This window comes from Meleagris gallopavo, chromosome 5, assembly GCF_000146605.3.
Source record: "Meleagris gallopavo isolate NT-WF06-2002-E0010 breed Aviagen turkey brand Nicholas breeding stock chromosome 5, Turkey_5.1, whole genome shotgun sequence".
In the NCBI taxonomy this organism is placed as follows: domain Eukaryota; kingdom Metazoa; phylum Chordata; class Aves; order Galliformes; family Phasianidae; genus Meleagris; species Meleagris gallopavo.
Genome location: NC_015015.2, coordinates 44,591,179 through 44,612,286, shown reverse-complemented (window position 1 = coordinate 44,612,286; position 21,108 = coordinate 44,591,179). Strand labels below are relative to the sequence as shown.

The 21,108-nt window shown below is 40.6% G+C and overlaps 1 protein-coding gene across 2 annotated transcripts; it reads left to right on the top strand.

The window, feature by feature from the left end:
- The first annotated feature begins 2,557 nt into the window (after positions 1–2,557).
- On the top strand, positions 2,558–21,108 carry DDX24 (DEAD-box helicase 24). Of its 2 annotated transcripts, none has more exons than XM_003206703.4 (9): positions 2,558–3,057; positions 4,244–4,997; positions 7,843–8,220; positions 10,664–10,817; positions 11,181–11,696; positions 13,274–13,349; positions 13,928–14,116; positions 15,076–15,205; positions 16,301–21,108. In XM_003206703.4, exons 2-9 carry the CDS (start codon positions 4,262–4,264, stop codon positions 16,534–16,536), a joined length of 2,415 nt encoding a protein of 804 aa, XP_003206751.1. In that variant the 5' UTR covers positions 2,558–3,057; positions 4,244–4,261; the 3' UTR covers positions 16,537–21,108. The 2 variants fall into 2 exon arrangements, with proteins under 2 accessions (XP_003206751.1, XP_019471398.1); XM_019615853.2 differs by lacking the exon at positions 2,558–3,057 and adding an exon at positions 3,099–3,176.

Below are 21,108 nucleotides of genomic sequence, written 5' to 3'. Positions count from 1 at the left end.
AGATAAAAAGAAAAAAGAAAAAAAAAAAACACCAACAAAAAACAGCAGTGCAGTCAAAGGATTATATGCTTTCAAATAAATAAATTAGAGAAACATAGGAAAAAGGTTTCAGAATACTGTAGAAGACAGAAAGAAAAATCCAAGATAAAATTCTCCCCCAGTTCACATTCTCTCTCTCAGAGCTATTATTTTTATGGTGCTATGTCTTAATGGATCTTGCCAGGTCTAGAATGCTATTCTATAACTTTTAAATATGGAAACAAAGGCCTTGAGAGCAAGAAAACCAAGATTTTACATTCCCATCCCAGGACCAGGGCAGCAGCCTAACCTGACATTCCATAAAAAAAACAGAAGATCCGATTCTACAGCCTGCAAATCACAAGAGACTCCAAGTACCCCACAGGCCAGAGTCTACATTTCTGTCATGCAAAATGTGCCATAAGGTCAGTATCCATATAAATCATGATACAGTGACATTCTTTTATTAGCTATAGTGGCTAATAAGATCAGTTCTTAAGCAGATACTGATCTCAGTACCTGCTTAACTACTGATCTTCATGCAAGAGAAAGAGAAAAATCAAAAATACACTAAAGCAGTACAGATTTGATACTAACTGAAAACCTACGTCAGTTGCTCAGATGCAGATTCAGCTGTACCTAGCCCTGAATTTGGCTACCATATCACTGATCCCAAAATTAAAGGTACTGGTAGAAGACATCTCTGGCTTGACCTACTCTAGGAGAACTGTTCTGAGTCTTACAAACACAAAAGGGGCATGGTTCATAACTATTACTAATACTAGCTATTATTTCCAATTAACAATTTCCTGGTATTTATGTAACTGCTGATCTAAAGAAGTCCCAAGATGAAAAGCAGATCTTCAGAAGCTTTGTTTCTCATTGGCATTTTAACCAACAGCTCATTCTGCACTGCAAGTAACAGAACTGTATTTACCAACTGTGTAACAGCTAACATTCCTGCGTGAAAGAAATGTGCATGTCTTGTAGAGAAACTCTTGTCACTAAATACCAAAGCTGTGTCACTCTGAGGTTATACTCAGGAAGATTAATGTTACTGTAAAACTAAGCAAACATTTATGCCTTTTCAAAAGGACTCAGAACCTTAATGCCTCTTATAGAACAAGTTGATACCATGGTAGTAAGAAGAGTTGCTACCTCTTTTGTAGACAGACCATTCTGAACTTCAGTGCTCATATAAATAGTAATCTGCCTTCTTTCAAACTAGGATTTAGGGACTGTCCCTCTGTCTATAAATAACACATAGAAATCAGCTGCACCAACAAACAGATTTTTGAAGGAAAAAAATCTCAAAAACTCCTACGCTCTGTAAAGATATGTCCATAATTAAATTAAAAAGCATAATTCAACATAGTTTGGCAAGTCATTATTCTGTTAAATCTTTCCTTCAAGACAGAGGTACAAACTCTGAAGCTATTTAAGGACAGATAAATTACCAAGTACCCTACTGTCCACATTTTATCTAACTCTTTATTCAGAAGCAGCCACATCTAAATTTGAGAGTAATCAGTTTCTTTTGTTTCTGCAAATTTGTTTTTGCTGATATCCAGTAAAATAGAGAGAAATGAAGCAGTAAAACTCTAAACTAGGAAAAGTTTCAGTGATAAGCTTGAACCTACACAGTCTGGAGAGAAAGATACTTTGAATGAAGTAACGTTTAATAAAGACTGCTGAAACCTCTCATTTAGGTTGGCTGGGAAGTTCCAATAGTTTCTACCAGTTCACTAGTACCAGCAGTCATCAACATCTCCAGTTCACTATACATAAATAAGGTTTGCAGGTTTAACTATATCAGATCCTGCTTCCTGAACTTGCAGATTCTCACTGATTTTAACTCAGTTTCTGCGTAACAGGAGGACACAGCGTCACATTTCAATTGCTCTTAGGAGTATATGAACTGGAAGCAACTCCTTGTGTTATGAATTAGCAGATCTGCATTAATGAGGATTATCTGGAACTGAAACTATCCTTCAAACGACTTAATGTTCTTATTTCTGTCCTTGGCCTTAACAAATTTTTTAAAAAAGCCTTCACTTTTCCTATTTTCTCTACAGAACCAAGAAACATCCGCAGATACCACCGAGAAGAAATAATTGTAATTGCTGCTGTAATTGCATCTAAATCTAATACCCTAGTCTCTCCAACCTCAAAATGTGGTTGTTTTTTTTTTTCTTCTCTCTCTCTCTCTCTCTCCCCCTCATGTCTCATACAAAATAAAGCCTCTCAGGACAACTGCCAATCTTTTAGCAGAAATAAAATCTCCCATAATCATAGTAAACAATACACAATGCCATCTCCCCCCACCAAGCTCAAGCTTCAAACAGCATTTGATCACACTGGAAAAAAGACCCACGCTGTGACGTTGGCAGTACATTTGCTTCTACAGCTGCTGGCAGCTGTTCTGCAAATCGCATTACTTCACCACAATGCTACTTAGAACAGGGAATAATGAAGAACACAGCAACACATCAGCAAAACAGAATGACAAAGTTCCTACTGAAAGCGGTAATGACACACAACCTTAGCTGGTAATTTTAGAGTTGAAATTTAAGATGCGCATTTTCACTTGAATGAGACCTGTTATGCACACAACGATACAGAAATCATCTATGGGGATGCTGACACTGTATTTTGAAAGAAAAATTCCATTTGCAGGAAGGCAAATTTTCCCATTCTTCCTTTGTCAAGGTTGCACCAGCCCGTCTAATGCATGCTTTAGTATAATGTATGCAAACAGCACCATAGCTACGAGAGTACTCGTAAGGACGGAAGAGGTGCGTGCGTAGCCGCAGGCAGGTGCTACGCTACGCTGCGGGCAGCGCGCCGCCGGCCCACGCTGGACCCACAAGCGCATGCGCACTACGCTCCACCTCCCGCCGTCCCCTGGGCGCACTGCGGGCGCTGCGCAGTGACGTCACTTTGTAATGGCGGCGCCCACGGGGAGCGCACGCGGCGGGCGGCGGCGTTAACGGCAGCCGAGGCCGAGCCCTTTGGTCACGCCCTGACCCCGTGACCGTGGTGAGCGCTGGGCTCAGGGGGCGGTGGGGGCACCTCGAGCCTCCTGCGGGGGTCGTGAGTTGATCTCAGGGGGGCTGGAGCGCCTGGCGGCGTGCGCGAATTGGTGCCAGTGCGTCCCGGTGGGTTTCCGGACAGGGCGGCGTCTCTTCTCCCGGGCTCCGAGAGCGCTCCGCGGGGCTCTGCCTGCGTCTGCTGAGCCACCCACGGCGCTGCTAGAGGGTTAATTTCCACGTGGACATAACGTGAAACGGGATTTAGGGTACTCAGTACTGGTGATTTGTCACGTAGCTCTCGTGGGGTGCACGCTGCGGTTGTTCTTAATTCCGATGAGCTTCACCAAAGGCAAGTGTCGTGTCCTACACCTGGCGAGGAGGAATAACCGCATACATGAGTACAGGTTAGGTTAGGGGCTGACCTGCTGAAGCGTAGCTCCCCTGAGAAGGTCCCGGGGTCCTGGTGGACGGCAGGATGACCATGAGCCATTGTGGCCAAGGACAGTGTCATCGTGGTGACATTAGAAAGAGCACAGCCGGCAGCTCGAGGTTATCAGACATAGTGGAAGCCCTGTCTCTAGAGACATTCAAGGCCAGGCTGCATGGGGCCCTGAGCAACCTGATCTAGCTGTGGGTGTCCATGTTCCATTGCAGGGGAGTTGGACTAGATGACCTTTAAAGGTCTGTTCCGACTCTAAGGATTCTGTGATTTTTATCCTCCTCCCTCTCCTTTGCCCTGGTGAGGCCACATCTGGAGCACCATGCCCAGTTCTGGGCTCCCCAGCCCAAAACTACCAGGGATCTCCAGCAGAAGGCCACAGAGATGATGAGAGGGGCTTGGAGCTAATAGACCTGGGACTATTTAGCCTGGGGAAGACTAAGAGGGGATCACCTCACTGTTTATAAATATCTAAAGTGTAGGAGTCAAATGGATGGGCCTTATATTTCTGAATAAGTATTGAAAGTAGAGGATGGAAAGGGAGGTATTCAGTACTTATGGTGCTGAAACAAGAGCAAGTTTTATGTTGTTTGTTTGGTTTTTTTTTTTAAAGTTATGTTCAAGGCTTTTCATAGTCATAAGTTTTTTTAAAAAAGGAAAATAATTATGCTTTGTTTCCACTTCTTTTTAGTATTCTCAGTGTAATCCTCATTCTTTTGATCTGATGTCCTGTTTTGTTTTTACTCCCTCCCAGTGTCTTTTTAGGTAAAAAATGAAGTTCAGAAAAGGAGGGAGATTTACGCCTTCTGCTAAACTGAGGCGAAAGGGTATTGAAGTATTGGGAAAATGGAAAACTGTGGAAATTGACCCCAATCTACTTGCTGACGAGCAGTTTAAAGATGTAGTATGCTTGGAGGAGCTTACAGAGTACAAGCTAGTAAGTTCTGACAAAGTGGGGAAAGGAAACAAGCAGAAGAGAAAGTCCGAGGATCTTTCAGAAGAAGGGAACGAGGAGGAGGAAGAAGCTGTCGTCCCTCCCAAAAAGAAAAAGAAGCGCAAAGATTTGAGAACCAGAGCAGATAAAAGCAGTGATACCAGTGCAACAGAAGTTGACGTGCCAGTTGATGAGGAGAAAAGATGTGAAGAAATAGTCAAAGAGGCAAATCATAGGGACTGTGGGCATAAAGCTGAGAGCACTTCAAGCACAAAAAATGCTAAAAAGAAAAAGAAAGAGAAAGAGAAGGTAGTTAAAAATAAGACTTCTCAAGCTCAGGATGCTTTTCCAGCAGTAACTACATCTAAAAAAGTAAAAAACTGGACAACAGAAGTTTTGTCTACCTCAACTGATCACAAAGCTGATGTGTCTGCATGGAAAGACCTGTTTGTGCCTCAGCCAGTGTTGAAGGCCTTGAGTTCCCTGGGGTTTAGTGCTCCAACTCCTATTCAGGCATTAACTTTGCCTTCTGCCATCCGGGATAACATGGACATTCTTGGTGCTGCAGAAACAGGTATGAATCTGTTAGCCTGGTAGTACATGCAGTGAAGTTTCTATTTCCCCTCTTCAGATGCAGCTTGTTAACAATTTCTGTATGCAAGCTGAGGGCTTGTAGATTCTGCTTGTCCAATAAATTAGTAGTGGTTCATTGTAAAGATAGAATATTATATGCTTGTCAGTTACAAGATTTTAATACTATACTTTGTAGACTGTGCAAAGCTTTGAATTCCCAATGAGTTTTTATGCTTTTGACAGAAGTCTCTTTTTTTTTTGTTATTTCTCAAATTGCCTCTTGTTTTAAGAACTGCAAAGTGATATGCTACAAAGCACAGAGTTAAGCAAACAGACAGGGTCATGTTTTAACAGTACAGTTTTATGAATGTCCCTGTGTCAAGGCAAAGCAAAGAACCAGCTTCTCTGGGTATGATTCAGTACTGGCTTGAAGAAGCAAATAGGAAGAACCACGTGCAGAGCATTAGGCATTGTGAGCATAGCCTGTGATATCATAGCATTATTGCAGCAAAACAGACTCACCAGGTGCCCTGTCTTTGGACTGTAAGTTGTTATCAGCTTGTGTTGCTCTCAGCTTCTGTTTGAAGCATTATTCTACCGACTGTAAAGGTACAATCTCATGTCCAAATGGCCATCTGGTGCCTTTTTTCTTTGAGCATTGTTGGTTTTGTTTGCTATTTGTTATAGCTTCTGTTTTATCTAACAATACTGTGAAGTCTCTGATCTGCTAACTTTTTTGCTGCTCGCTCCTTAATTTTGTCTACTTGTACATTGCAACCTGTCTTCCCCATAAAAAACTAAAAATAGGAAGCACAAATGCAAGGTGTGTTGCTTAAAGATTTCTTTCACGTTCTTCTCGTCTATTACAGTTGCCTTATCTCACTGTAAAGCCATTTACTGTTCTTAAGCATAGAGGTATAGTTACTAATTTAATATGATATGCAGTCCTTTGCATTTTTATTTTAATTAGCCAAGCTAGTCTTACTACATTTTAATAAGACTGGAAAGCTCCACAGGGAGCGTGTTTTTGAAAATGAAACTGAAAAATTAAATGGTGTTTTTGTGCTGTAAAAAGGTGCCATTTTGGCAGTGCAGGAAAGCAAATCTCTCTCATCTCCAGCTGCAGAATAGAAAGCACAGTTAGTGGTCAGCTGTGCTCTTACTGTCCTAATGTTGCATAACCCTGAGCTAGTTTGCTCATTTCTTTTGCTCTTTTATGAGAGAAAGTCTGGTTCCCTCCTGAGAGCCCAATGGGTTATCAGTATTCCTGCAGAAACTTCAGAGATGTGAGCAATTGTCAAAGTTTTGCAGGTGGGAGAAAGTGAAACACTCCTTTCCCACATCCTGCAGCTTCCCTTAGCATTGGGCCTGAGGGAGGACACTGACTGATGAAAGAACTATTCTTTGCTTTTTGGTAGCACCATAAGAGACGATAGCAAGATCTTGATGTTTTTGTGTCTGATCCCCATAGGGATCCACCACCATATCAAGATTTCTTTCTTTTTGCAGTGAAACTAACTAGTTCTGTTCATTACCATCTATTTATGGTGAAGAACTAGTGAAGATTTTGAGTTAAGAAACCAGATTTTATCTGTAAAATCTTAGAATCTAAAATCATGAAAAAGGATGCACATTAGCTTATGTTCTCAGATCTGGGACCACAAAGGCAGACTGTTTTGGTTTTGCAGATCTGGCTACGGCGTATTGCGTATTACGATCTGTGTATAGTGAAGATAACACGTTCCATGCAGTGATTAATTTGTGAGCGAATCTAGAATCTACAGAATGGTTCTGATTATCACCGCCATAATCTATTTGGGTGCCACACTGATATTAGCCCCACACTGATTGCTTTGCATTTGATTCAGGATCGCTAATATCAGGGTAGCGGTACTGACATTAGTGCTTTTCTCTCAATAGAGAAAATATCGCACTGCTGTCTTTGGCAGACAACTGTGCATTTGTAATATGAACAAATGCTGCCCAAGGAATTGAGATTTCCAGAGGACTGCTCTCCAGCAGCAGCGTACTGCCAGGAATAGTGTAATAGTGTCTTGAGCTCTGCATGCTGCTTTTATGACTAATGAACTGATATTTATGAGAAGCTTAGCTGAGGTTACTGTGTTATTCTCCTAACATCTCTGTTAGTGGTAATAGTTCAGGAAGGAATACGTATCAAGGATGTGACTCACGTTTTGTTGCAGTGAACCCTGGAAATTATAGTTGGGATCACTGTGATTTTTTTTTTTTCCTGACAACCTTCTCTCTAGGCTGGCTTATCTATTTTAAATCAAATTTGTGCATTTTGACTATAAAAATGTGAGCAGGTAATAGATCAAGAAGTTATAGGCTGGATTACGTCAAAATACTGTCTCTGGAAGTGGTAAACGCTACTGTGAATTAAAGATGGAAGCAAATCCATCAAGTACTTTCCAGTTTGGCCTTGGTCTCATTTGTTGTTCCTTTATGGGGAGGGCATAAATCAGAACTGTCAATTAGGGCATATATCTCCTTACAGGCATACAGTTCTTTAAAAAGATCTTGACTGTAACTTCAGCTTTTTAAAACTACTTTGATAATAAATGAATCTGCCTGGCCTGCTAGAGATAGGAAAAATACCTGTTCCATAGGAAATACATTGTTGTTAACCTGAAGAGGATGTATCAAGAGAACGGGAGACAAGTTGCAATTGTTGCAAGTTTCAGATTTTCTCCAGAAGAAGAGTTTGTGCCCATTACAGCTGCATGTTTTAAGAACAGTGTGTGATTGGCTGTTGCTTTTTTCATCTTTTTCAAATAACCTTCATGTTTTGTCAGACTGCTTTACTCTGTTTGTTTGTTTCTTAGGAAGTGGAAAAACGCTTGCATTTGCAATTCCTATGATTCACTGCGTACTGGAATGGCAAAAATCAAATAGCTCAGTGAGCATAAGTGACAGTGTTTCTAAAAAGCCCTATCAGCATCCTGATGAAATGAGATGGGAAAGTGATGGTGAAACAGAAGAACCAAACCATCAGGAGGTTGAAGATAGTGGAGATGAAGATGTTGCATCTTTTGCAACAGGCTGTGTGAAGGTGCAGGAAAACGCTGAATTTGATTCTAGTGACAAAGAACATACTGTTGGCCTCCATAAAAAGAGACCTCTTCTAGGACTGGTCCTTACTCCTACAAGAGAACTAGCTGTGCAAGTGAAGCACCACATCGATGCAGTTGCAAAGTTTACAGGTATGTAGACCTCAGGGGTTACATTCCAGAAACACCAAGTTTGGGTCTCAGAACTGGTGTTGAGCCAGAATGTATAACATACTATGATGCTATCTCGTGATGGAAAGGACAACAATAATAGTGGGGTGGCACAATCCTAAGCTGCAGCAAATGAAAGCAAGCACCAATACAGCAGCCATAGACACAGAAACAAAGGAAGAAAATCTGCTTACCTTTAGAAGGCCTCCAGCAGATAGGGATCATCAGCAAGATACCCTTGCCTCCACTGCCAACCCTTAAATGAGGTCTGGGAAGGGATGGATCCTGGCTCCACCCCTTCTGGTCACTCAGCTGCATTGCCTGCACCTGCGATCCCCTGGGTTGGCCCTGCCTTCCCACCAGGTGCTCAATCACTGGTTCAAGCCCTGACTTAGCATTTCCACTATATATACTTTCTTCCACATCGTAAAGTTGGGATGGTGTTTGAAGGCCTAAGGCTCCCAGTTGTTAGTATTTGAGAGGTGCATTAAGATTCTTCAGAGAAATGCATGTGGAAGTTAACAGTGTGGGACATTCTGCTTTAAAGTATTTTTGTGTACAAGTAATTACTGACTTGTGCTTTAGAAATAGAATCAGTACTAGATACTCAGCCACAGTTATATATGTGTCTGCGTATATAATAATGATAATAAAACCATAAATGTTAAGGTGGATTATCTGATTTACCTCCAACAGTAGTTAGGCATGTTGCTGGGTAACATATCTGATGAAATCAGATTCATCCTGCTTCTTTCTCTTCCAAATCAAAGGTTAGCACATCTGTTAAGTGAATGAGTGAGGATGTGAAAGTACTAAAGATAGGGAGAATTGGGAATTAACTCCCCCGTTCTCCAACAGCAGCAATTAAACAGTTGAAAAGGGTATGCAGTGCAGTGAACTGTTTAAGCACATCTTTCTTTGGTGTCTATGCAACCTGCTGTGCTCATCAGTCTGCAGCTGATTACAAGGCTAATTTTAACTCATAGCCTGAAACAATCAATTTATGTCAGTACAGTTCTGATAAAGTGGTGCTATTTGTATACACAAATCTACTGCCCACGTGATTATATATTTGCTGTAGTCCGAGAGAAACAGTTTTGATGTGTGCCTGCTTTGTCTATAATCAACTTGGAATAAATCCTTACCTAAAAGCATGGAGTTATACAATAAGAAGTAGGGAAGAGAGATGTGAGGTAGCCCAGATACTGGAAGAACCTTGCACAGAAGCGTTGAGTTCACCACATGGGTCAGTATATCCTTTAAAGAAGCAGAGTGTGTGCTATGCACTTTCAGAGCTAAACTCCTTCTGTACCTGAAAATTGCTTAAGGCTAATTTGAGGTTTCTGTCCAGAGAATCATTAACTGGGGACTGATGTTCTTATTAAAACTAGTCCATAACAAATGAACAGTTATTAGCAAGACAGACATTTCTCAGTCCTATTTTTAGAAGAATCTGCTGGTTATTCTTAATAGTAACATGCTTATAGGATCATAAAGTCATAAAATCACAAGGTTGGAAAAGACCTATAAGATCATCTAGTCCAACCGTCCTCCCATTACCACTGCTCCCACAATCCATTAAACCATATCTCGTAGCTTCTCATCCAAACACTCTTGAACACTGCCAGGGACGGTGACTCCACCACCTCCCTGGGCAGCCATTCCAGTGCCCGACCACTCTCTGAGAGAAAAAGTTTTTCCTTATGTCTAATCTAAACCTCCTCTGGTACAACTTGTGGCCATTTCCTCAGGTCCTGTTTGTTGCCTGGAAGAAGAGGCCAAACCCCTCCTCATCACAGCCTCCCTTCAGGAAGTTGCAGAGTGCAATAAGGTTTCCCCTGAGCCTCCTCTTTTCCAGGCTAAACAATCCCAGATCCCTCAGCCACCCCACTGTGCTCCAGACCCCTCACCAATTTCATTGCTCTTCTCTGGACACGTTCCAGGGCCTCTATGTATTTTTTTGTAATGAGGGACCCAAAACTGAACACAAAACTCGAGGTGCAGCCTCACCAGTGCTAAGCAGGGGGATGATTACCTCCCTGCTCCTGCTGGCCACATTATTTCTAATGCAGATTTGTTCACGTAGGTACAGTTGACAAAATTCTGAAGTACTGTTAATCAAAACTAACAGCTGTGGAGGTCATATATGATTCTTGTCACTTTTTGGAAGGTGTGCAAAAGAAAGGTTACTGTATGCACTAGAAAAAGGAATGTTGTTTTTGGTTTGGGTATTTTGGAGCATCTTCCTAAAATAAGAATTGCTTTGTAAAGTTGACAGCATTGCCATCAAGTTTTCAGTGGTATATAAAACTTCACCAGTTTCTTGGCTGAGAACCTTAATGCTAATTGTGATACAGACTTTTGTGAGTGGATATATGCAAAGGTACTGATAAATTAAACAAAGACTATTATCTATATCTCCTAGGCATTAAGACTGCTATTCTAGTTGGAGGCATGGCAGCGCAGAAGCAAGAACGTGTGCTGAATCGCAAGCCAGAAATTGTAATAGCAACCCCAGGCCGTCTGTGGGAGCTAATTAAAGAAAAACACCCACATCTCTCAAATCTTCGTCAGCTCAGGTAAAATTGCCTTTTAAACTAACTGCTAAATGCTGATCTGGGTTTTACTGCGTTGTATGATTAACTGATGAAGCAATTTAAACTTTTTAAGATAACTTATTTCTTTGCCTGAATATTTTAGAGCAGTGCACAGTGGTTATGTTAAGAGAGGGAAATGTTAAAAAAGTTTGACTTATTCTTTTTGATATCACAGGTTTCTAAAAGAAATGTGAGAACTACTAAAGCTACGCTAGCACATCTAGCGTTCCTTTGGGTTTTATTTGCAGAAATTTCCCTATGTTTAGCAGCAAAGGTTCTTTAGAAGTATGTCAGATTCGTATTTATCTACACAACTCTATTTATACTGTGTGTTCTGTTTGACAGGTGCCTTGTGATTGATGAGGCAGACCGAATGGTTGAAAGAGGTCATTTCTTGGAGCTATCTCAGTTGCTAGAAGTCTTAAATGATTCACAATACAATCCTAAACGACAGACTTTTGTTTTTTCTGCCACTCTGACATTAGTCCATCAGATTCCCACAAGAATTTTACAGAAAAAGAATGCTAAAAAGATAGACAAGAAGACCAAACTTGAAATGTTAATGGAAAAAGTAGGAATAAAGGGCAAACCCAAAGTGATAGACTTAACAAGGAAAGAGGCTACTGTTGAGACTCTGATGGAGACCAGAATCCATTGTGATACAAACGAGAAGGACTATTACCTTTATTACTTTCTTCTCCAGTATCCAGGAAGAACTATGGTCTTTGCAAACAGCATAGACTGTATAAAACGCCTCAGTTCTCTCCTCACAATCTTAAATTGTGATCCTCTTCCTTTGCATGCCAACATGCACCAGAAGCAAAGGTTAAAAAACTTAGAACGGTTTGCTGAGCGAGAGAGGTAAGTTGTTTCTATGTTCTACTAGAAAAGAAAAAGAAATCATGTAAAGGGCAAGGGGGAATAGACAGAAACAGCTCTGTTAGAAGAGGAGTGGGTTGGGGAGTCACCTTGGAGTCTGAATTACTCTACAGCCTGCCAGATGATTATTGCTGAAGGATCTGCTACTTGCCCCATTCTCAGTCGTATGCTTTTGTAACCATCCTGCTCTGGCCCTCAGCCTTGGCTCTGCAGCACCTCCATCTCACAAAGCATCAAAAAACAAAACACTTTTTGTTGGCTTAGGCTTCAGATTTGCTTAGATGAATTAGTTTCTTGAGGGTCAAGGTAACCTAGAGCAATGTGATGAAAGAAGGCGGTCACATTTACCCTGGTTTGCCTGACTTGGCATTTTAAGAATCTTTGGTTCCTTCTGGCTTTGGATTAGCCTTTGAGAGTCATGTTAGTGGTATCAGTGTTTCAGTAAACCAGCTATCTGATTATACTGGAAATTGTACCTTGGTAGCAGACTTGGGCAGGAGAAACAGAGATTGTATTGTCATAACAGATCTGCAATTTCCCTTTGCAAAATGTAATATCAGTAGCCTTGGCAGAGGCAGACCGAGCATTTTCAGAGTACACTGATTTTCGTGGCAAGGGGAAATCTGTGAAACCATCTATAACAGCTGCCTGCAGAATGTATGCCACAGAATTTTCTATTTATTTCTGCTTTGATCTCTGTAGCCATAGGGCATGCAGTCAGATGCCATAAGATCTTAACAAATTCCTGCTGTCTACAGCTAACTCTTTTCAGCTGCTGGGAGATGTATTTATTGTTTTTAAACAGGTTGTTCCATACCCTAGGCAGACTTTTGTCTGTGCAACAGTCTGTGTAAAAGAATGACTTTGAGAGAAGCCCTCCATTCCGAAGGGTGAGGGAAAAATTATCAGAACAGAATTAGCCACTTTAAATTTCTACTTTTCAATTTACTTATTTGAGATCTTATTTGAGTGCAACTTGGTACTTTAGCCCCCAGAAGTGTTAATTAAATCTTTAATGTTAATAATAATGTGATTTCTTCGACTAGTGAAACATGTAATAGTCTTTCTGTCCTGCCAAAAATTAAAAGACAAAAGAGAGACAACTGTATCATTAATGGTACGATCATATTAAACTAATTATACTTCTAAACACAGCCTGGGCAGAGCACTGAAAAATGTACTGAAGGAGAGCTTTTACCCCCCTACCAAGTAGTTGGATTTTTTGGTTGAATAGTGATTTGTGCTAGCTGCTACAAATTGGGAGAGAATAAAAGCATAGAAAAATAGGATCCAGCAAAGTAGAGAATTTCATTATTGGAAACAGAATGAACCCATTGAAGGTAACATTTGCATTATTTTTGCTTTCAAGACAGCCTGTGAGGTAATATTTGATTTTGTTTTTCTGTAGTGGCAAATGCATAGTATAGTCCCAGCAGATGAGATAGTACAAATTTGTTTCTTAAATTGCTGTGGTAGAATTCTGGGTCATTTATTTTATGTTTCTTAGCAGATGGTTTACTCTTCAGTTTTATGTTCATTAAATGTTATCACTTCCTCAGCTGTGTCCTCCTGACAACAGATGTTGCAGCTCGTGGTCTTGATATTCCCAATGTGCAGCATGTCATCCACTACCAGGTTAAATATCTTTGATGATTTTACTGTTACTATTTTGGTTTTGAAGTAAGCTTTTTTGATAGCAGCCCCAAAACTACAAAGCTGTGATTCTTAGTCCTGTGTTAACAGTACAGGGATTTCATCACCTTTAATTTAACTATCTTGTAATACTTTGCACTGTTGCTACAGTGACTCAGTGTCAGTGATGTGTAGTACTTTATGAATGCGTGATCATATATAAGAAATGACATAACATACAAGATTCTCCTTGCTTTTTGTTCAATTTCAAGATTAAAAAAAGTGTCACATGGCTCTGCCCTGTAATTCTTTGAGAGTCACAGGTTTTTTTTCCTTCTTGGCAGAGGGCTAGAAGGGTCATAAGAGGTTATGCCAGGAAGAGTACTAGACAGGAAGCAGAAACTGTCTCTAGACAACATCTTTCATGCTTCAGCTGTGTTACATGCAATGTGCCAGGGGTATATGGAAAGCAATTTATCATAAGACCTGATGCTATCTGACAACCTCTTGGTCAAAGTATGACAAACTGCTGCTAACCTCCTGTGACCAGCTTCATGACTGATTTGTCTGAATATTTGCAGGTCCCCCGTACTTCTGAGTTGTACGTACACAGAAGTGGTAGAACAGCTCGAGCTGCCAATGAAGGCCTTAGCCTGTTGTTGATTGGCCCTGATGATTTGATCAATTTTAGGAAAATTTATAAAACCTTGGAGAAGAGTGAAGAGCTACCATTTTTCCCAGTTGAAACAAAGTATATGACTGCTATCAAGGTAAAGAAAAATAATCTCTTTGCATCCTAAGTAACTGCTTGCTTATTTATATTACTGCATTGCCAGTCACGTTCTTACAAGTTTCAGGTGACATTTACTCTTCAGGACCTGGATTTGAAAATGAAGTTAATCACACTTGTCTTTTTTCACCAATATTTGTGGTTTCTTCTCAATAACTAGCCCAGATGTCTAGATGTAAATGTCACTTACATTTTTTCTTACTTATTACATAGAGCTGCTTATTACTAGATTTCCCAAAACGATACAGGGCATGAATATATTTTCTCGCTGAAAAGCTAGGATGGCTCTGTTGGGTTATTTAAAGATTTTGTATTGGGAACAGACTAGAACAGGACCCTCCATGGTCTTTGTCAGTCTCTTCTTAGCTAAAGTATTGAGCTGTCTGCTTTTCCTAAACCTTTCCTATGCTGTGAGGCCTCAGCTGCCACTGAAACCTGTCAGAAAAAGGCATCATTACCTTTTTGTTTTTGTTTTCCAACCTATTGCCTGTTTTAAGGAACACTTAATCATTCTGTCACTCACAGGATGTTTTGTAAATCTTGACAGTTGTACAAGTAGATATTAGAAATGTTTCTGGTTACTTAAAAAAATATTCCGGTTGGTGTCTGAATCATGATTTGTTCCTGATGTCTCTGACGTGTTTGTTATGATGAAAAAACAAGGAACTAACATTTAGATGTTTAGTAGTTGAAAATGTTTTAGGAGTCCAGTTCCATCATGGACAAGTGAAGAAGCTATCTGCTTCAATCACAGATATCTGGTATCACTTTAGCAAATGATGACATCTGCATTATGTAAGGTGTCTACTAGAACAGCAGTAAGGAACTGCAGGACTGACATCTCAAGTGCACTATAATGTATGCTCTCAAACATTGATTCTGCAAGAGTGCCCCATGTTTAAACTTGATTAGAATATCTGAAATGCACTTTTGTTGCAGGAGCGGGTGAATTTGGCACGGCAGATTGAGAAGGCAGAATTTTTCAACGGTCGAGCAAAGCAACATGACTCTTGGCTTCAGCAGGCTGCAGAGGCTCTTGAAGTTGATCTGGATGATGACCTTTTTATGGGCAAGTAGAAAACCTTGTAATGGGGATAATCAGCTGTAGCACTAGTGTGCAGGAGCGCCACTGTGGCACAAAAGCTGTTAAACCTTGCAGGGCAGAAGGAGAAGCAAAAGTGTCGCTATTTAGTATGCAATATTGCTGGTGTTTTCAGAATGACTGTATAGTAGATAGTGCTGCAGTCAGTGGGGAAGAGAGGTGTGACAATTGTGGAAAGTCACAGTCAAGTCTACAGAGCTCAGGAAAAGAACTGTTAAACTTCTAGTGACCGTCTTGGGATAATCTAACGATGTGGTGTGTGCTGTTTGAGTCCTTTCCCTCTGTGTCAAAGAAGAAGCTGTTTATCCACTCCTGCTTATTGGTCCCTCCACCTATAGTCTGGCAGTGGGTCAGGAGCCTGGCAGTGCAACAGCTCTATCTAAACTTTTTGTGATTACTCAGGCAATTAGCACTCTGTTTCGACACAAGCCGAGTATTCTGTACTTTGAGATGAATTTCAAAACAGCCCATCTAATCCAAGCACTTGAGCGAAGCATTTTGTAATTGCCACCCAGAATCTTGCCAGTTATTCATTCTCTATTTCTTGCATAGCTTGTTGGAGACAAATTCAAGTCTCAGTCATACCTCCCATAAATAAAATTTCTCTCAGAGTGTTACAAAGGATTTATTAATGTCCCTTCAATTTACATTACAGATAACCTTGATTTTGTTTGTTCTGCAGTTTAGGCTCTTGATCCTGTTGACTACTTTGATTCTCTTTTGTACCTTCCCTTTTATGCTGTTAAGTACAGAGGAAGTTTCTGCTAGAGCTAGAAGCCTCCTTTCCTTTTGTTCCTGCAAGTCTGTTCTGGATTGAGAGCAAAGTGAATGCTTTAGCAGAATGATAACCTGGAAACCTCAGTAGTGAAGTTTCTTCTTGATCTTGTTTTCTTGGTGAACAACCTAGGAGATCTAGAAATATCATACATGACTGGAAGACTGCTCAGTGGTCATCTTAGTAAGATTAGATTAGTATCTGCCCCTACCACTGCAAGAGGCTGATGAAACAGGCCAGTGTAAGTTCTTTGTGTTCTAACACTGTCTCTGATTTTCTCCCCAAAGGAAAAAAAACTAGTGAGCAAGAAGAAAGCCAGAAGCAAAAGATGCTGAAAGGAATGAAAAAACAACTGAAATACATGCTGTCCCAACCACTGTTTAAAGTCCTTATGAAAACAAAGTATCCAACACAGTCGGGGAAACTACTCCTGCCTCAGACTTCAGCTGGCAATTCAGAAACTGCTCTGAGTATTATATCAAAAAAACAAGCCAAGAAAAAGAAATCAGTAAAATCAAATTAGACTGGGCAAGTTCACTTGTTGCAATGGAATCAAGAACTATCCTTATCAAGGCCAACAAGATATTCTGCTAGAAAACCACAGTATCAGAATGGTGCTTTTGTCTTGGGAGAGCAGGCACACAGCAAAACGTTCATCTAGAAGGCACTGTTAGCATGGAGTTAGTTACTCTTGAATCTTGTCTTTGACTTTATTTTCTTAGGTTCTTTTTCTTACTCTCTATATTATTAGAATTTAATTAGTTTTGGAATAGTTCTGTTCATTGCTTCTCTTTATAAGACACGTAAAAGTTACTGGGTAAAGCTGACTGCAAACAGACTTAATTTTATTTTAAAGGAAAGGGACACACAGGCTCTGTACAGGTAACAGGACAGGCTGAGCTGCTGACAGTGCAGATCTGGCTTGTACTGCAGTTCAGTAAGAAAGGCAGCAAATATAGGTAGTGTTACCAACAAGCCTATAGTTCCAGTGATGGGAGCGTTTCCCAGTTTTCTTCCTCTGCTGACTTGATTTCTCAATTCTGTTACATACTGTCTAATTACTTTAGTCCTTTGTTAATATGTTTCAGAATGTGGGGGAAAAAGTGAAGGTGGCCGTGGTCCAGGATTAATCTGGGGAGATTTGCAATCCAGGCAGATTTCTCAGGAATGATTATTGCTATGAAAGATTTTATTAATTATTATCTGGGGTTGTCTGTGTTTGAAAGCATATTCGAATCATAACCTTTCTTTTAATGAAAAGGATGCAAAATGTCACTTTTGGAGAGTATATCTTTATAATTGTACTTTTAAATCACTTTACCTTTTCAGGGCAAATAATTTCTAAAAATATTTCTTAAGCTATGTCAAAAAAAAAAATGTATTTTGAATTTTTGTTAAATTGTATCTAATATAAAATCCAAAGCCTGTATCTTCTTTCAATTACTTGAGATTTCTAAGTTTTTCTCAGCTCATGCCCTTCACACTTAGCAGACAAGGTGAGAGAATTCAGGAGAAAACCAGCCAACAGGTAGGACACAGCAGAGACATCTGTACCGGTGGGAGCACAAGGAATCTCCACCTGCCAGCACTAGATTGAGCAAAGCATTTGCATCTCAGATATTGAACCAATGTCACTACTCTGCTAGGAAGCACACCACTTGACTCAACTAATCCAAGAGAAATTTGTGTATGGAATTGTGTCCCCTCCCATTACTTGCTGATTCTGGAAAAACAAGGTCTTTGCTCCTTTGTAAAGAATTGAACACTCCCCTACTCCTTCATCTGTGGGAGGACTTCTCTCACTTGCTTCCTTGCATTATGGAAGAAAAGCAGTGGCAATTTTTATGATAAACATACAAAGCTTATCAATTCTATATGAAGCTTTTCTTGCAACACACTGTTCATCTGATGTCCTTCAGAGCAGAAGGGTGAGTTTTTGGTGGAGAGAGAGAGAAAGGAAGAAGTTGTGAGGTTCTTTATTCTCACCCACATGAAAAGATGAAACAGCTTTGGAGTCACTGTGACATCTGAAGAACTGTACAGTTAAAAGAATGTTCCTTGCATGGAAAGCTGGAAAAAGGACTGAGCAAAGCCATGCATGCCTTATCTCTCCTGCATTGATAAAGGCCTGAAGACCAGGTGGGCCCTCTCTCTACCTTATGATATATTTTTTGCTTATGATTCATTGGACAAAATTAAGTCAAGATGCTGACCCCAGAGCCTCCTTATCTGAAAATCTGCATGAGGTAGGACAGTTTTGGCAACTTGGAATTCCACATGATAGCAACATGAATTGACCTGGAAGATAGGGAGAGTATTATTTCTTCTCAGAGATCATTGCTGTGAAGTTTTTCAGCTCTTCTGTTTTCTTGTACTTAACAGCCTACTTATCACACTTCCACCCCTCCGTCTGGCCCTCAACCCACCATCTTGCTGAGTCTTCCTAAGATGTAGCATGACACTTCTGCACTCCTCCTCACCTTCTTTATGTTTGCCTATGCCATGCTCTGCTGTTTCTTCTCTCCCACACTCTACTGAAGCATTCAACGCGAGTTCTGTTCTTAATCTACTGATGATGCTCCCCTACAGGAGCCCAAGCAATGCTTGGACCCTAAAATACCTGTCTTAAAAAGGATACTTGTCTAGCATCCAGCAAGCTCTCTTGATTGCCTGCTTTCCCTTGTCAGTCTCCTACTAGAATACCCTGAATCTTCTACCTGTAGGAAGAACCCTATTCATGTCTTAGCAAATTTAAACACACTGTTAAACTGGAAAATAGTTCTGCTTAATTGCTCTCCTCCAGTGTGGAGTAGGTTGCTGCAGGAGGAGAGGAGGGGAGAGAAATTGTTTTCTCCAGCTCTGATTATTTGCTAGTGTTTTAGTGGTGCAAATTAGACTTGAATAAATGTATATCAAGTGCCTATGAGGAATTTAATTTCAATACTTAATAAAATCTGTAGTAATAAGTTACTTCTGTAATGCCCTGCTGGCACAACAGTTATGCTAAGGCTTCAAACAAGTAATGTTGTGTTTTGTGGCAGCTTACGTCTACTAAAATACCCATAAAATACAGACTACCTAGATCTTTTTAGGCTGCAAGAGCAATCTCCAAAGAGATTAATTAAGACACAAATGCAGTGGAGTATTGGAGGTGGCCAAGCTGGTACGGAGCCACCAGTACTGCGTAACAGCAAATTGAAACCAAGTAGCTTCTGAGCCTTTTATTCCCTTTTATGCTATGAATATGGGAGGTCAGTCAACTTCACACACATATCAGAAGAAGGAAGAGTCCCTGTGGTTTGACATCTGCCGAGGGAGTATGTTTGGAAGGGATCTCATACATTGGACAGTTAAGTTTCCTGAATTTTGCAGTGTTCCTCTCTCTTCCTCTGCATGTTAATGAAACAGCAAAGCAGAAACTGGAGAGATGCCTTACCACACGCTAGAGTCCTGGCGTGCATCTCCTACATGGCATGTGGGAAATAATTTGCACTTCCCTGAGAACAGGCCAGACACCACACAATCACCACGCTCACCACAGGGAGAGGGCATGCGTGAGGGAAAAATAGCAATTAAGCAGCTGATAAGGGCAAGTGCCTGCCCTTGCTCAGCTCTCCTCAACCAGCTTGCAAATTCACATCCATAAGGAGGAAAGAAGGAAGCAAAGCACATTCCCAATGATTTCCAGCTTGTGCTCTCTGATGCCAAGAGAAAAAGCTGGTAAGAAAAAGTAGTAGTTTAACACTCAAGAAAGCACGATACATCCTGTGCTAGCAGGGTCCCTTTGGGGTGCCTAATTCTAGGCTGTCTGGTTTGATGAAGGAAGAAGCTCAGAAGACTATGAAGTCAAGTGGTTAACAAAGGACTGGTAATCCAGCAAGCACTGTTAAAGTGATATCCAGTTATCTTCGCAGAGAAGCAGGATGATGTAGGATTGGAGCAGAAGAAGGGGACAATGGAGAAAAGGCTTTCCTGCTGCAGGAAATTGTGCTGGTTTCGTAACCCTCTGTAGATACTTCCCCTCTGCTACTAAGGCAGTTGTTTGATATTTTTCTTGCCCATGTGAGATCATCTGTTCCAGATTACTTTTGTGAAAGGTATTTAAGGGCACCAGTGTTTCATCAATTGAGTCAAAAGCTCCTCATGGGGCCAGCCTCACCAGAATGGATAAGAAAGAGAAAAGCAGTAATCCATTACTCCTGAGGCAAATTTATTGGCCTCTGAAAGCAAGGGAACAGGGCTGTTGTACGTGTTTGTCTTGGAGTTCAACAGCTCGTGCTGTTAAGCTGGAAGAAATGGAGGCCTGTTTCCAGAGCAACCAACCTGATGGCACAAACTGCCAAATTTCCTGTAGGGAATGGTTACAATTTCAGAACATTACTCCAAATCCTAGATTCAAAAATGAGAGAGAGCACTGCAAAGTACACGTGGTCTTTGGTACACCTGGTTTAATTAGAGGTATGATGTCCTTTTATTACTGGTGTAATTATAGGAGTCTAATTGGTACTGTGGATACTCCTATATGAGCAGAGTTTATTTTCTTTTTTCTTCATGGGAATACCTTCCCCATATAAGCAATTTTAGTACTGACAGGAATAGATTAGATTTCTGCACCTGTATTGGCAATGACAGTGCTGTGAGGGGCAAGGTGTAAGGAAGCTGCAGCTGCCAATCCATTTTCCATCTATTTTGTGCTTGTTTACTGCAGTGTTGTCACTAAGCCAGCTCAAGTGAAGTCATTTCCATCCTCACAGCTCTCAGATGACCTCGCAGCATGATTTTCTTGGCAATTTTAAAAAATCTGTGAGAATTAAGTTTGTTGAAGCATTTCATAATTTCTTTCAACTTGTTTTCCCAGGTTCTTAAGGTCTCCTAAATTCCAGCTGGGAATGAAGCTTATTCTTGCATGTATTCCCAATCATGTTCATGATGTGTAATGTGCTTTTTCTTAGAAGTTTTCAGAAGTCCATTTTCTAAGATCATTCAGTTGTTTATGTGTGTACACATACATGCAACATACCTAGCTTTTAGCTAACAGGAAAACAAAAAAAAAAAGTCTTCTTCACTCAAAGAAAAGTATGTGCTTCCCAAATGA

Bases quoted from the DNA above. Each gene is read 5' to 3' on its own strand.
- DDX24 (XM_003206703.4), top strand. From the start codon at position 4,262: ATGAAGTTCAGAAAAGGAGGGAGATTTACGCCTTCTGCTAAACTGAGG. The intron at 10,818-11,180 runs GTAAAATTGCCT...TCTGTTTGACAG, and splicing joins TCAAATCTTCGTCAGCTCAG to GTGCCTTGTGATTGATGAGG. The intron at 11,697-13,273 runs GTAAGTTGTTTC...TCACTTCCTCAG, and splicing joins CGGTTTGCTGAGCGAGAGAG to CTGTGTCCTCCTGACAACAG.